General features: G+C 41.5%; 1 protein-coding gene across 1 annotated transcript in view; it reads left to right on the top strand.

The window, feature by feature from the left end:
* The window catches only part of CHST15 (carbohydrate sulfotransferase 15), a 44,906-nt gene that overhangs the window by 24,664 nt on the left and 3,183 nt on the right, over positions 1–17,059 (top strand). The window contains exons 2-6 of the mRNA XM_061458547.1: positions 28–1,112; positions 1,866–2,205; positions 6,214–6,360; positions 10,959–11,115; positions 15,087–15,243. Of these exons, the coding sequence (XP_061314531.1) occupies positions 525–1,112; positions 1,866–2,205; positions 6,214–6,360; positions 10,959–11,115; positions 15,087–15,243 (1,389 nt within the window). The 5' untranslated portion in view covers positions 28–524. The remainder of the gene's footprint in view (positions 1–27; positions 1,113–1,865; positions 2,206–6,213; positions 6,361–10,958; positions 11,116–15,086; positions 15,244–17,059) is intronic.

The raw sequence follows: 17,059 nt of genomic DNA on the forward strand, positions 1-17,059 counted from the left end.
TGTATATATGTATTTTTGCCTTTTTAGGTTGTATGATGCAAATCTTTGGGAAGATGAAGCTTCCAGGAGCAGCACTCCAGTTTGGAGCCCACTTGCTTTAAGTCTACCTGGGAATTTCTACCCATACTTGCCCATTCCAGCGTAAATCAGAAGACAATGAGTTATTTTTATGTTTTGCATATTTTCATACCGCGGAACAATTTTTCTTTCTTCTCCTTTTGTTCGATGGGAAAAACTTGAGCTGGTTGTTGTAGCTGATTCTTCCTTCACCACATTCCTCTTGCTGAGCCAAATTCTTGGAAACCACAACCACACTACGTCTATTTTTGTGTGGGGGTTGTTGGTTTGGTTTTTTTTTCTTTATGGGACATATGTCACTTTTTGAGTGCTTTTACCTATTCTGGTTTGAGCCTGTCTTTTTGCATTGCTGATTAGTTGTAATCAGGAACTAATAACTGTAAACTCAAGGAATTAAGTAACTTCAGACTTACAGAAGATGACTCATATGCTTCAGAAACCTTTTCATGGCTTTGCTTGGCTCATTAATACAGGAGTTTAGCAGTAGTAATATGAGGTATTGCATTAATTGCTGCATACATTTATTGCCAAATGACTTGCACAGACAGTGTTTCAGATGCCGTGGACCTAATCATAATAACCAGAAGTGTCCTGTTTGCAAAGAAGAAAGTAAGATCCCTTTGTACACCGATAGCAAGCAGATGAAGTTGCTTGCAGTTTTGGAAGTAAGGACTGATCACAGTGAAAGCTGGAATGGAGTTTTCTGTTTGAGGAAGGGGAAGCTATGCAGCTTGATATTTGGGTTGATTATAATGACTCTAGTGATGGCATCCTACATACTGACTGGAGCCAAACACGGCCTCTTGTTAATACCATCTCCCTTCCATTATGGAGCTTTTACTAGCAATCCAAGCTTAATGGACAATGAAAGCCTTAGTGACATGAAAGACCATTACCAGCCTTCTAAAATGAATATTTCATACGTAAAGGATTATCCAAGCATTAAATTAATTATTGACACTATTACTTCAAAGATAGAGTTTATAACGAGACAGCGCCCTGATTCAGAAGAACTGAGGAAACAAGAGCCACATGTAAGTATGAATTGAAGTGTGTCTTTGATTGCTCTATACTTGCTTATTTCAAGACTTTTGGGTCCATCTTCAAATTAGATAAAAAAAAGTGAGACCACTCAGATGTTCATGTGGTGATTTAAACCATCTAGAGCCTCCTGGCTAACACCAGCTGAAAAGATGATGATGTAGATCACATCTTTCTGAGTCATGGGCAAAATAGGTGGGTTATGTAAATGGCTTTGACACCTAAAACAAAAACCAGGCAGCTCTCCGACAGCTGTACAATCTCGTTGAATTTTCACCTTGTCTCACGCAAAATCATTCTGACTTAAATTTGTCTGTCAACCTAAATGATAAATAAGAAAAGAGCCTTTCTAATAACTGGCTACCTGTGTGCCTCCCTGAAAATCCAGTCATTGCAGACCTTGTACTTTAAAGGTAAAAGCTGTGAGTTAATTTGATTTGAGTATTATGTGGTTGACTTTAAAAATTAAATCCTAGGGTTACAGTGGAGTTGGGGGATTACTGAGGTCCTTTCTGGCCTTAAAAGCAAAGGATTTCCGACTATTCTTGTCTCCTAATCCAACTGTTTGCAAAGGATTTGGTTCTGGTGTCATCAGAAGAAATAGGTTGGTTTTGTAGTTAACAAAATAAGGGTTAAAAATGGCCATATAGTGATTTTATTGTGTCCTCTTACTGTGCTAAGTTAGAAAAGTATAACTGTCAACTTTTTTGCTGCCTTGACTGAAATTGTTGTTCTTTATGTTGCAGATGTTTTCAGTAATTCCTAATAAATTCCTTCCAAATAGCAAGAATCCTTGTTGGTATGAAGAGTACAGAGGAAACACAACCACAGATCCTTATGCAACAAACTCTTATGCACTGTATTCAAAGCGCTTTCGAACCATATTTGATTACCTCAGGAAGGTATTTTGGAACCACTTGTACCATTATAAGGACAAGCACTACCGCCTACGCTGTCTCCCCCATTTCTACATCATTGGCCAGCCCAAGTGTGGGACAACTGACCTGTATGATCGGCTCAGGCTGCACCCTGATGTTCGGTTCTCAGCAATCAAAGAGCCACACTGGTGGACAAGAAAACGGTTTGGTGAGTAAATGTGTCCTCTGGCATCCAGATGAGTTGTTTCTATTAAACTTTGATATTTCTTGTATATATTTGGGATGATGTTTATGGATTTTCTCTGTATTGTCTTCCCTTGAAGTCACTAGAGTTAAAACTTAGACAGGGGAGATTTAGCTTAGATATAAGGAAAAAGTTCTTCCCTGTGAGGGTGCTGAGGCACTGTCACAGGGTGCCCAGAGAAGCTGTGGCTGCCCCATCCCTGGCAGTGTTCAAGGCCAGGTTGGACACAGGGGCTTGGAGCAAGCTGCTCTAGTGGAAGAGTCTCTGCCCATGGGAGGGGTTGGAAGTAAATGCTGTTAAGGTCCTTTCCAACTCAAACCATTCTGTGATCCTATGAACAGTTTTGAAAAATCCAGGTGACGAATTCTCAGTATGCTTCAGCCTGTTTTTTTTGAGGTGATGCACTTTCATTTGGAAAACCTAGGGAAAAATAAAACCATTGGCTAAAACCAACCCTGTGAACTTGTAAAAGCCGGAAAGAAGAGCAACTCAATTGTGATGGGAGATTTAAGGAAGAGCAGTGATAGTTTTGCATTGCAGAATCCTGTAAAGCCCTTCTGACATGCATAAATGATGGGCCAGTATTTGAAATGTAGGTGGCTTCAGTCCTTACGGTTCAGTAAATAATACAACTGTGCTTTGTGGTAGGAGCTTCATTAGCATCGCAGCTCTAGTCAAGCACTGAAGAGCAAAGGTGCTCTGCATGAGAAAGCTGCCTCACACCGAGGAACCTGCATGTATTTTTGATGCTCTTTTCCTGGGTAACATCCATATTTCATGAAGTGACCTTTCGTTTCTGAAGGCAGACTGGAATAGCTGAGGTTACGGCCTGCTGGAGCAAAACTCATGCACCCCTCATGATTGCACCTTCTAAGGGTGTCTGAGGGCAGTGGGGTGAGAGCATCGTTTTATCCAGCTGAAGGGTGTATGTCCTTGTTCTCTCCTCCCTGGGTGCCAAGGAAGGTCAGTCTTGTGGTCAGAGACCAGACAAGATGCAGAACACCCATTTTCAATTCCTGACTTCTATGTGCTTAGTGCCTTCCTCTAAATACAGATCCGTATAATTCTTGCTGTATTTCACCCAGGCTTTGGATTTTCCCACTGTCTGGTTTAGCTGTTAAGTGCGATTATGCCCTCACTTTGTATGACTTTGGTATCAAAGATCGCAGGCTTTTCAGTGATATTACTATTTCCAAGGGAAAGATCCTAGTTATTTTACGGTGACATTGTCACTTCTATTTCTCATTTGCTGATGCTTTACTGCAGACACTGCCTTTGGAACAAGTTAAAACCTAGCTCTGTGGGATAGACAATTGATGACTTTGCATCACTGCTTTCCTTTGGTGCTTTTCTAAGCTTCTTTGAAATGAGAAACTCTCTCTTCTGATGAAGTGCTGTGGCTAAAGGCAAGGACAGACACTGTCTGAGGGACTGGGGCACATGCAGTGCTGCTTCTGTTCTCTGTTTTGGGGTCATACCTTCAATTCTTTCTTTCTCCTACATGTGGTGTTGCCATTTCCACCTCACTTCCCTGTATCCTGGAGCCCAGAAGAGTCTCTGAGCTCCTGCAGATGGGGCTTTGTTCCTCATTGCTCAGTGAGGAGGAGAGCTCAGCCACAGAGCCAGGATTTCATGTTTGTCCTGTGTTCATAGAGTTTGTATTTTCTTCCCTTGTGAATGCCATAAGAAAATGGCTAAAATAAGTGGTTTAGACATTTTCTAAATGTTTGTTATAAACTAAAAGTTACAGCAGTATGATGAACATGCAGCTTTGAGATAATTTATCCCAGTTTAGGAGGCACTAGAGACAGCAGTAGTGGGAATTGAGGAGTCAAAGTCAAACAAGAGAAGCATCGTGGTGCCCCCTGAAGCCCCATTAGAAAACACTCATTCATCACAGTCAGAGGCTGACTGAAGATAAATGATAAGGATTACCTCCTGACCTGAAGGGGGTAAGTCAGTTCAGTGAAGAAAAGAGATTTTAGGCTTGGACACTTTCCAGTGCAAATTCTGTGTATAGATGCAGGGACTGTCAGCAAAAGCTGCTTCGAAGATTTTGTCTTCCATGAGAGTGCTGGCAGGAAAGGGTGAGCTGAACTGATACATTAAGCTGAAATCCTTTACACTGAATAGTTCTCTACACCTACACTAGCCTCAAAAGTTTGGAATTAACGTTGGAGGAGGTAGTGTTTTCCAACCTCACCAAAGCAAGACTGGGCCCGCTAAAGCTCAGAACTGGACCTGCCAAACAGGCAGAAGAGTGTAAGAAATCCTGCTGGAGTGCATATAGTTTCATAACAAGGATAAATTCCTATCTCTGTGTTGGCATTCACAAACTCTCCACTTGCATGGTCTTGTGGTCAGCCACTGGGGACAAGTGCAGGTCCTTGAAGAGAGCATTCTTTGCATAATTACATTTTCTGAAGTGACTTTATAAAGCTGAAGAATGAGGAAGGAATGCAGAACTCGTGATCTCATGGGAGGGAGATCTGTAGAGCTGACCTTCCGACCATCTAGGGCTGTCTGCCATCGAGAATGAAAGATTAAGTTAGCCTCTGGTGTCTTGTCCTTTCATTCTGCCTCAACAGTGCATTAGCTAATAGTTACTATTGAAAAAATACAATAAGAAAAAAGAAGAGAATTTGACAAATAGAATAACAAGTGAAACTGAGACAACTTCATTTATGAGCCAGATAATGAATATGACTCTAATGCTCCTGGCTACTAATTTGGTTTAGTTTGTAACACTTATCTGGATGAGAAAATCTCTTTGTTCTGTGGCATCCTCTGATTCAGTGGACCTTTATGAGACTGCCTAATTCCAGCTGGAGCTAACCAGCCCTCCTTGGGAAGCCCTGTTTTGCAAATCACCACTTTCCCATTCCTCTGGGATGGCTGATGCTCCACAGGACTTTGTCCCAGCTTGACTGTCTCTCTTTCCTGGCTCGTAGCCACCATTTCTATTCTCATGAGTGGAGTGGCAACAGACCAAGACACTCTGTAGCACCACGAGTGTACTTTTATTTCCTTCCCTCAAAACAAGTCATAATTCACTGCTGAGCTTTCTTCTACCCTCATTAAATCCCACTCTTCTAAAGGGGAAAATAACTCCCTTGCTGAGGTTTCCTCTCACATAGTTGATGATTAGTGCCCTTGCAGGAAGAAGAAAGAGAAAGATGAGAATTCCTGCTTTATACTCTTAGGTTTCCTCCTACCCTGTCGCCTTCCCAGTATTGTCCTTGACCATTGTCCATTTAAGAAACTCTCTTATGGTGTGTTAAGAAGCAAGAAAGCAAAGATAGGCGTGGGCAGTATGTACAGAATATAGAAAAGTGAGACTAGATTTGGATAGAAGAGTGGGAAAAAAAGTATAAAAATCACAGATGTAGCTCAAGATGCTGAGGAATGCAGGGAGCAGGTGATACTGAACACACCCTGGAGTGTAGGGAAGGAGAGGATGAAAATAAAACACTATTGTGGAGCTTTGTTTTCATACTTATGGAAGACAAAACCATGAATGATTACACAGCTTTCTGATTTTGATAAGTGCATGTTGGTTTGCATATTTGGCACCAGAGCCTGTTCTCATTCTCAGTACAGTAAATCTAGTGGGAGTCCAATATTAATATTACTTCAATTTATATTGGTGCACATGAAAGTGGAATCTGGTCTTTTATATTCATTCCAAAAGCTAAATTTAGAAGAACATAAATGCAAGCTATTCATGCAGGAACTATAAACCAGAACACTTCAGATATTTCCTATCTCTGTGAATTTATGGCTTAATCGTATCGTATCTCCAATCTCAGCTACTTCATTATTGGCACTTTTATCTGAGTGTTACACTTCATCAGTCTAATTCTGTGCTGATGTTAACTGGCTCAGTGCCAGCCATGTCAGTGAAGCCATCTTGGTTCACACCAGTGGTTAATCTTGCTCTGCCTTAAACTTCTCTTTTTTCACTGTTTTTAGGAATCATTCGTCTGAGGGATGGATTTCATGATCGCTACCCAGTGGAAGATTACCTTGATCTGTTTGACTTAGCAGCACACCAGATTCAGGGTGTGCTGCAGAGTGAAGCAGCAAAAGAACATGGCAAGATGAACAACATCGTAATTGGTAAGGGAAATAACACTCTGGAATATGACTCTGTAGATCCAGGCTGGCAGCATTTGCAGCTGTGGCATGAGAGGGGAATTGTCCCACTTGTGAATGGTTCTCAGCACAGAGCTCCTGACATTAGTGCAGAAGTTATTATTTTGATCATCTTGGAGAAGGCTCCAGGGAGACCTGAGAGCAGCTCCAGTGCCTAAAGGGGCTGCAGGAAACCTGGAGAGGGGCTTTGGACAAGGGCCTGTAGGGACAGGACAAGGGGAATGGCTTTAACCTGCCAGAGGGGAGACTGAGATGAGCTCTTAGGCAGAAGCTCTTCCCTGGGAGGGTGCTGAGGCGCTGGCACAGGGTGCCCAGAGAAGCTGTGGCTGCCCCATCCCTGGCAGTGTTCAAGGCCAGGTTGGACACAGGGGCTTGGAGCAAGCTGCTCTAGTGGAAGGGGTCCCTGCCCGTGGCAGGGGTTGGAACTGGGTGAGCTTTAAGGTCCCTTCCAACACAAACCAGGCTGGGATTTTTGGCTTTTTCTTGAGGGTTGTTTCTTGCTTTGTTAAAACTGTGATTATCCTTAGAAGATGCCTGAGTAAGCAGTGAATGTCTGATGAACGTCATCATTTAATTAAGTCTTAAAAAGAAAACCCAACCAAACAAAAAAAGAGTAAGAATGATCTTGGTGGCTCCTTCAAACGCTGTTTTTGCTTCATTACGGGATTTGCCTGTAGTCATGGGGTTGTAGCATCAGATTCAAATGCTGTAACAATGCATCTGGTATAACACACTAATTGTGATTTTATGACATACAGTGGTTGCTGTAGAAACCCTGTAGCTGAATGGAGATAGTTACAGCTCCAAGCAGCTTTTCTCAAGCTCCTACATAAGACAGACATGGGAAGAAAGAACCCTATTTTTTGAGTCATCAGTCTGTGTAGCCTGTGGTGGACTAAAATAAAAATAATTGAAACCCTGAATTGCTTTGTTGACAGCAAAGATAATGCAAGTTTCAAGAGCAGGAACATAGAGTCAAGCTGGAGCTATCTTGCATGGTATTTCTTTCCAGATGTGGAACCTAGACTCACAGGATACTATTTTAAGATAATCTTACAGTTTCAGTTTACCTGATTAGCATTAAAAGTGGTTTAGAAATGCTGTTATATTGTACCTTATGGAAGCCCATGGTTAGAACTGGGCTCTAGGGAGGGCTCCCTGGATTGCTTTCTATGGCACAGAGTGGTCAATGCACTGTGCTCATCCACTGGGGTCAATGCTACCATCAGTTCACAGTGCCCATGGGGAAGATCAGGAGGAGTTTCTAAATTCTGCTTTTGCTGTCTGCTAACACCAGAACAGTTCCCTGTTGAGACTTTTCAAATAGGCCTGAAGTCACTATTCTGTGGGAAACAGAGATGGTTTTTTGCTGCTTGCCCTCAGAATCTTCTTGATTTTGTCTTATTCTAACCAAAAAAAGTTTAACATTGTTGGCACGTTGAAATGGTGACTGTCTTACCTTGTTTAAACCAGAGACTTGGCTGGAATCACATTTGCTCAATGCTTCCTTGGCCTCCATTTAAGTCTGTCATTCGCTTTATTAAATATTCACAAGATAGGGTCTTAAGAATGTTGCCATCAAGGACATCTGCAGCTTTTCCTCCTCCTCACAATATCTCCTGTCCTTTCATGGGTGAAGTGCTTATACTAATTGAATTCACTAATCTAATTGGCAGCATACATCTTTGATTACTTACCTCCTGTTATGGCTTTTTCTAGAGTTCGCTTTGTGTTTCGTTTTCCTGTAGTCTCATTTCTTGTTTCATTAAGGTTCTGTTCGCTTTTCTTATTAAGTTTACAGGAAAAGTCCTGAATGATCATACTCATTAACTCAGTCTTTTATGACCTTGGTAAAACACAGAGAGGTGGTCTAAAATGGATATGTTTGTATATCAGGTTTCTGTCTTCTTATTTCAGATGACTAGAAAGAAAAACAAATGGTTAAACTATAAACCTTTAAGTAGTTTGTCATGTTACATAAAGTTCAGCTTCTTTGGATAGTATACTTAGTGGGTAATAATTGCATTTCCCCCTGCAAAAGCCCAGCATCTGCTCAGAGATGCACCAAAGAGGACAGCACTGATCTAGCCGGGGGCATTCTGAGCAGGACTTATTTATTTGTGATCATTAATATAATAAATTCAGAGGAATGTCTTGTGAAAACACAATATGATGTTAATCCATTAGTGACTGAATAAAGAGGTTAGACATCCGCTCTTTAGGCAATTTACTAATTCATATGTTCATTAAGTCCATAAGAGAAAATACTGCAGTAATTTGACATAATTGCTCCAGTGATTAATTTATCTCATGTTTATTATGGTTTGTTGTTTTTGCAGATATTAAATCTACATTATAAAACAGAAACAAGTACTGTTAGGATTATTTTTGGCTGCTTCAGGAAATTACAGTTATAAGAGCCAGCATAGACCAGAATGCTGTTTGTTTTTCTAATTATTATTATTCCCTCCCCTTAATTCTTAACAGTCAGCTTGTTTTGGGAAGATTTGTCCTCTTGAATCCAAGCTGTCCTGGATCAACTGCATTAGAGCATCACCTTGAGTCTCTGTTAATGCTTTAGCATGACTGGCCTATGTGCCTGTGGTCTTCCTTTCTGTGTGTGCTGCCTGCAGAGCTTTGATGGTGGCAGCTACGGAGTGGTCTGATCTGTGATGTTAAGAGAATCTGCCCATTTGTGTGTAAATGCACTGATTCTACTTAGTTCAGATAACACACGTGTAAGCAGATGTTCCTAGATTTGGTCACTATATAGGAGCTAATTGGAATAAATCCAACAGAACATCAGATATGATCAGAGATTACAGCGCAGAGGAGCAGGAAGGAAGATCAGACAATCTATTCTAGAGCCGAATAAATGGCCTGAGGAGGTTGTGTGCTTCACTCTTTGGCATGATTTAAGTAAACATGTTTGAGGGAGCAGTTAAGTCAAGCCATTCCAGTCACGGAGATACAGCAGTGACTTTCCAAGGTCGCTCTCATCCCTGGCGTGCACTATTCCATAAATCCATGTACACAAGTGCTCATACCCATTTGCATGATACCATCTTCTGATAGCACAGAAATAGCTGCACGATGTTTTTGTGTTACTGCTATTTCAGCTCTTGTCCTATATTTAGTCTTTTGTGTTTCTGCTGCACCCAGCATGGGAGCTGGGCTAATGAGTTTTAATTGACAAGTCAAAGCCCACTGAGAATTAGGCAGTACTTTGGCTAATTAATTTAGAATGGAAAAGCTGTGGACACCCAGCTTTAGCCAATGGACCTGATCTCCTCCTTCTGAAAAGGGACAGAATGAACAAGACAGAAGATTAATGTGTTTTCTAACAACTTCCAGACTTTATTAATGAATCACATTATGTTAAGCTGAAGTTTGGAGCCAGTATATTTTTCATGCTGTGTTTTTTGCCATCTTTTAAGATCTTTATGGGACTTTCCCAAGAAAGAAACAGATAAAAGGAGCGGGGAAATCATGTCCAAGGTCATGTGCAAGTCTGTGAAATCATGTTGTCTCATCTTATTCCTTTTGATTTGAAAAACCTCATTAACAAGAATTAACTCTCTTTAGACTGTCAAAGAGTGGAAGTTTCCAAAAAGCTTCTTTATATGTTTTATTAAGTGGTAGCATGCCACATAAATGCCAGTATTACTTAAAAAGACAGGGAAGATTACACAAGTCAAAACATCTTTTCAGATCATTTATTTAGCAGCTGAAGCATCATGTACCTTGTGCTGGCTCAGGCGTTACTGGTTGTGTTTCTCCCTGTAGCATTACATTCAGAGTGAGCTTCTTCAGAAACCAAGGATGTCAGAATCTGGCATTTAACCAATGTGTTCTTTAGTCTGTAGACCTTTTGTCTAATGGTTGGGGAGGGAATAGTTATATTTGACTTCACCTACATGAATAATTGTAGTTCTATAAAAAAACTCTGATAATGGAATATTCTCAAGAAGGGATATTTCAAACCACAATGACTCAATTCAGCTGCTTAGTGCATTGTATTTTAACATTTCCCATGTGCTCACCAGCTCTCCTGTTTATGTTCTAAACACTATTGATCCACCAGTGTGGTGGTTTCTGCTTCTTTCTTTAGTTTGTGTCAAATTGTGCTATTTGTTAGCAGTTACTTCTCGAGACCAGGAGCATTAAAACCAACCCTTTGAGTGCTACAAAGAGCTTGGCAGGTCTTCAGTAGCTCCTCACTGGAGGACGTGCCAAAACCTGAAGCAGTCCATTCCAGCCCAGAGCAAATACATTTCCATGTGTTAACCACTAAAAGGAAGCAGTGTGGTTAGTGGACAGTAATATTTCAGGTGGAATTACATGAAATCTGCCTTACCCATCACTACATTCACACAGGTATAAGGCTGAGTGATTGTTCTGGCCCTGGGGGGAGCATTAGCTAGATCAATTTACAAGAACGAAGGTATGTTGAAATTAATAGCGTCAATTTTAGTCAATCTGCACCACTTCTAAATTCAGCCATTTCCACTCCAATACAAGAAATTAAATGAGTTACTAGCAGAGATGCTTTTAATTTCCAGGGGAGGCCAGCGCCTCAACGATGTGGGATAACAACGCTTGGATTTTCTTTTATGACAACAGCACTGAAGGAGAACCTCCCTTCTTAATCCAGGATTTTATCCATGCCTTCCAACCGAATGCCAAACTGATCATCATGCTGAGAGACCCTGTTGAAAGGTGAGCAATGAACACATTGCTAAAGTACGCAATGACAATTTCTTACTATGATGATTTTATTTGCTTTCGCTCTCTTGGATGCAAATAAATGTTCACGTGGTATTTGATGGAGTTGCATGGTTTGTGCTAAGAGCTGCCAAGGGGTTTTATTCTGTGTATTTTGGCATTGTAATAGTGTTTTAAAGAGGGACATGTGAGTGTAAATGCTACAGTGAGTGCCACACGTGGACACCTGAAAAGAAATGAATATGTACCTTGCCAAATGCAATATAACTCCATCACCTGAGCTAATATGCCCTGGTTCTCAGCAGGGCTCACTTGACTGAGCATGGCACTTGTATTTATAGGTCCCTGCATGTGTGGTCCTATACATGCCTCAGTTCAGGTTAAATAATAAGGTTTATATCTTCAAGGGGTATACTGGTCAAATTGATTCAAAGATTGCAGATAGCTCCAGAGGCAGCAAATGATACAAACTTCTTTTAAGTTAAAAATGCTTGGTGCAACAGTCATATAAAGCTTTACTGGGCAATTTTAGCTTGTTCAGCCAATAGGAGTTCATTCTTGGTCTTCCTGACTTCGTTTGCAGTGAAAAAGCTCTGCTTTTGCAAAGGTGCAGGCTGTTATTAAATTGTTCTCCATTGGGTTAGCCAGGAATGCCCTTTTTTCCACTTGGATTTCACTTTTTCTTCTGGTCTTCCTCCAGATTTCTGAGGCATTTCTTCCCACTGTGTTGTCTGAAAGATGATGATAACGATGAGGGCAACCGGGAAGGTGGAGGGCATGAGGAAGGAGTTGAAAAGTATCAGACCAAGCGGGTGTGAATTCCTTCTCTCTGTAGCTCCGTAGGGATATCCAGGATACTTAGGTCAGTGCTCAGGGGCAAAACCCCAGAAATGACTGAGAAGGAGAAGGGGCTGCAGATGATGGTGGGACCAGGATCTGGTGTGAGCTCAAGCACTGGGAGAAGAGCAGGATCGGGATGCTCTTGGAGGCAGCGGGAAGAGAAGGGTGCTCATTGGAGGGTTTCCCTGATGGTAGGACACGGCTACTGAGGAAAGGCAGAGCTGTGAGTGCTTCTCATCTCCTTTGTCAGGAAATAGAGCTCTCAGCTTCTAATGGCATCTCCTGACCTCAGGATTTAACAGATGGCAATTTTCTGCTAGAGAGCTGGCTGAAGTGGCTTCCTCATGTAAACTACCAACAAATTCCCTGATTGCTTTAACCATCCTTTGTAATACAGGTGTAGTTCTTTGCCAGCTTTAATAAGGGTGAGATAAAAAGTCAGCTTCATCTCACTTGCTCTATTGATGATAAATTGGTGGCTTTTTGTTTGTGATTCCCTATGCCTTTGCTGTTGATAGCTCATCTGAGCTTCAGGAGCAAAAGCAGCTTTGGCAGAACGGGAAGCCCAGGCAACTCCATCAATAATGCAGTAGCCAGGAGAAAATCAGGAGTGTCTGGGCCAGGGTCTGATCTAACCTGCACAGGGTCTGGTCTATCCCCCAGTGGGGGATATTTGGAGGACATCAAGATTTGCGATGGTGGGTGTCAGTGTCAGCATTATTTCATTGTAATGGATGGTGATTGAGGTTAAGGACTTCAAGTACCTGGAACAGCTGAAATCCTAATCAGCAAAGGTTTTAGTTCCAGGCAGATGTCCCCAGAATTTAAAACAGATGGAAAGAAACATAGAAAATCTCGACTGCCCTGTAGAGATGGAGCTTGTCTTGAAGAATGTAGTTTTCCATCAGATGTCAGCAAGTCTTTAAAATGATGCATTTATTTTAATGGATGAATAGAAATTCTAAGCAGTCATATTAAACATTGCAAATGAAATTGCAGCCAGGCCCATGCTGTACATGATGTCTGCTGGCTGATTTCCCTTAGCAAGAAGCTTTTCATCTTGTCTGCCGGGAGCAGTCGGTCCTGTCATCCCTGGCACAAGCCGGGCAAGCTCAGATCTTGTTGATGTACGCACTTCTCTGCAAGCAGGAGATGCTGTTGTGTGCCTGATTTAGTTGAAGTCAGCTGGCTTTGTCCAGTAGCTTCTCCCTCTCATACCCTGTACTGATGGGGTGGCTCTTTGGTGGGTACAGCGTGAAGGAACCAAGGTCTGCCATTGCAGAGGAGACACTCATGGTGCCATGGTTGTGGTCCTCAAGGACTGGTGGGCATCACTTTGAAATAGGCTGCTTAACCAGCCTGGTCCAAACCTAGTACCATCCCTCTGCTCTGAGGTGGAGTGTTTTCATTTAAAGAAAACTGTCTGAAGCATATTTGCCAGACTGGAAGAACTGGATAAAAAGAGTCTTTTTCCTAGTTGGTCACTCCTATACATAGTATTGGGTGTCTCTGCCTCATCTTCTATAGTTTGCTATGAGTCTTCTTTTAGAACATGGGTAAAAGTTGAATGGGAAGCATCCTGCAACAAATGCAACCCTTCCTTTTAAAACTAGCAGAGAGCCTCTGTTTGTTTCATATGGGAATTAAAATCATGCTCTTGCAAAACGCTAACATAAATAATGAGTGTAGAGGGGCTATTCCTGTGCTTAAGTGCTTTGCTGGATTAGGGCCTAAACTTTCTAAATGAAATGATGAATTTTTAAGTACCTGTGGACACCAAGGGAAGTTAAAAAATAAATAAAGTGCGGTACAAAAGGTTACTGCAGCAATAAAATAAGACCGAAATAAATGGATTTTATTAGGTTTTTCCTTAGACACCTGTGTTTTTTGGAAGAGGCTGAGAGATATCTAGGATTTGTGAGAGGTGGGTGCTATGGAGGCACAATATTTGTGCTGCAAATACACTCGGAGAAATGACTCCTTCTCAATAACAGCATATCAAACAATACCTACAGTACTGGTTCTGGTCATAGTTTCTAAGCCTAAATTTGAAAGAAAGCAGATCTAATATTTACGCTGTGTCAGGGCATTTCCTCTGTCTCTTTGAGCCACATTTACCTTGGAAAAGTTTAATCAGGGTTTGAGGGATTAATGCTAAAACAGTTATTTCACTTGCCTGGAGGTTTTGGGTTGTTTCACCACCACCCCCGTCCAGAGGGATTTGAATGTAGATAATCTTTTAAAAGTGATATTAAGCAACTGTAAAACTTTGGCTAAAAATGTGCAATAAAGGGATATTCCTTTGCTGTAGCTTTAGAGAAATTCCTGTTGCTGGTGGCTTTTGCTCACGGCAGCAGCTGTTGCAGGGGCTCTGCTTGCCTACAAGCTCCAAACATGCATGGGCTCATGTCCTGCTGTCCTCTGAGCAGAGGTGGGACTGCTTAGGGAGTGCGGCACTAGACACTGTAGCACAAATGTGAACCATTCACCTAGCTGGAGTATTTCAGCTTGAAAAAACCAAGAGATGGAATGCTGTAAATTGGAAGGTTTTGATGGAAAGCCAATATAGGGTTGGAGGGGGAGCTTTCTGAAAAAAAACTATGAAATCTATACTCTTTCCTGCTCTTGATGTTGGCCAGCTTGGTAATCATATACAAATCGCTCCTTATAACCCGTCCCATTCTCTGTTGGTTTTGAAATCAGCATTAAGCTTTTGGGATGGGGACTGTTTCTATCCATGGCAGTGTGGAGCACCAGATATAGAGGAGCACCCAGTCAGCTGAGAACAGTTCCATTAGTGGTAGATAACACAAAATAAAAGCACATACACTTGTAAAACTTGCTTTCAGGAGAGAATACTGGCTTGCACAATTACTAGGGTCAGGTTCTTGAGTGGTGTTGACCTTGAAAGGAGAGATGATGTTTAACAGCTCCCTGAAATGAATGCTACTCTGAGCCAAACCCCATCAAAATGAATAGAAAATGTATCCCTGGCCGACCAGGCTGCCTATGGGGCAATGTTACACACATGTACCCTTTCCCTTGATGCACTTAACTGGTTGCCATTCTCATGTAAATAAGTCTGCTTTCATTCCCTCTATCATTTACGCATCTCTCATTCACAGATTGTACTCCGATTATCTGTACTTTGCAAGTGCTAATAAATCTGTGGAAGATTTTCATGAAAAAGTGGCAGAATCACTGCAGCTGTTTGAAAATTGCATGCTGGATTATTCCCTGAGGGCCTGTGTCTACAACAACACCCTCAACAATGCCATGCCCGTATGTATTTCCAAGAATGTTTGATTCCTTGCTTGTGGGATGGTGCGTTGTGTCAAGGTTATTAAAACACCAAAATGCTGAGCAAATAAGCATCAGGAAATAAAACTTTCTCCGTTTTCATTTGTAAAGGGGATGACATAAATATATATGTAAACATATAAAAGCTGATGTACTGGCTCAGCTGTCTCCTCAGTCTGTTCCCTGATGAATGCCAACAGTAATAATACAGTCTTTCCATTGTGCAAGCGTATGGAGAGCACATTTAGTGAAGATTACACTTTAATGTGTAAGCTTTTTTTTGCAAATGTCTCCAAAAAGTAGTTCTGGCAAGGATCTTTCTGGTGTGAAATTGCCTCAAAATCAGAAGAAATGATGTATTCTTTCTCCAGAAAAGGCTACCAATAATTAGATAAAAAAAACTTTCTTTTTCAGTTGCGCACATCAGAAAATGATAAAAGGAAATACAGAAAGTGCTGGCAGGAGAATGGATGCGTATCACAGGCTCAATATTCCAAACTTCACATTTTCAGTGTAGTAATGACTTCAAACTTTGCTTGAGGGGGGAGAATAATATGGAACAGATTGACTTGAAGTATCACTTCTGGCCAGTTTGCCATTCAATCTTATTTTATTTGCTCAGGCTGTTGAGGACTTAGAGGGAATACTTCCCCTCTTTGTCTCCAGGAGGAAATTATTGCCCTCCTCCACTCAATAAAATTGCCATAAAAGAGTGTATTGCACAGCTTGAGCCCCACAGCAGAGGACATTCCTCTTACTTACCTTGGCAGGTAGACTGGAGCTGCTCATCCTTATTGATAGCCTCCAGGACCTTCACAGACACGAGCTGCTGCTGGGCAATATCACAGCATTTTCCAGCCATCTGCTTGTACAAATGCATTTCTTCCATTGTGGGGAGAGAAAGGCAGAGAGGGAACCAGAAGGAAAGAGTTTCCTCCTCTCTTCATCCTCGGGGTACAGAACCAATCTTCATTTGTTGTCTTAGGCAGCCCTCTGAAGAAGATACTTCTGCAAGTGAACAGAGGATGCCTCTTCCCAAAGAGCCACAAGCAGGTGTTTGTAATAAAACACAAATGCTATTCGTAATAAAACACAAATGCTAACTGTGCTCCTCAATGGGCTTTTTTAGCGGCTGCTTCATTCAAGTTGCTAAAGTCTGTTTGTTATGTGTATGGTTTGCTACATGTTGAAAAAGTAAGGATTATTTTCCCTGGTGAGCTCATTAGATTGCTAACTGTGTGACTATGCCAGAGGACTTTTATGTTGTTATTTGTTAATATATTCCTGAAACAAAAGAGGTGTCATAGACGTTGTTGCTGTGTTGCTGCTGATACCTGCTAACCTGTAAAGAAAGGGGTGTTTGGCAGCTTATCCTTAGAATCAGTGAAAAGCATATTACCCAAAGAAAGGCATGCAAAGCCAGGGTGAACAAACTGAATGAATAGCTATTATGGAAGGGAGAAGGGCTTGGGAAACTCTACTGATGCCTTCGATGTATAGAGGAGAAGCTTTGGAGCTTTATGGAAGGAGATGATCTGGTTCAGAAGAACAGCGATGGAAAAGAAGTCAGTACAACACACTGTCTAGTGAATAAGATTCTTGCTGATTCCAAGAAAACTGAAAATTATAGGATCATATTAGTTAAAATTATGGGGACATGAGCTTAAAATTCTGCTTTCTGGTGGAAAACTTTAAAGAGGATTCTAAACCTGTGTGGGAAAGCACTGCAATCCCAAAGTATATCATGCAGCTCATGCTTGCCCTTTGCTCACCTCCATCTCCCAGGAGAAAGAAAAGC

The sequence above is a fragment of the Pezoporus flaviventris genome, unplaced genomic scaffold, assembly GCF_033815535.1.
Source record: "Pezoporus flaviventris isolate CSIRO_AGI_PZ_B2104156 unplaced genomic scaffold, CSIRO_AGI_Pfla_v1 ptg000029l, whole genome shotgun sequence".
Lineage (NCBI taxonomy): Eukaryota > Metazoa > Chordata > Aves > Psittaciformes > Psittacidae > Pezoporus > Pezoporus flaviventris.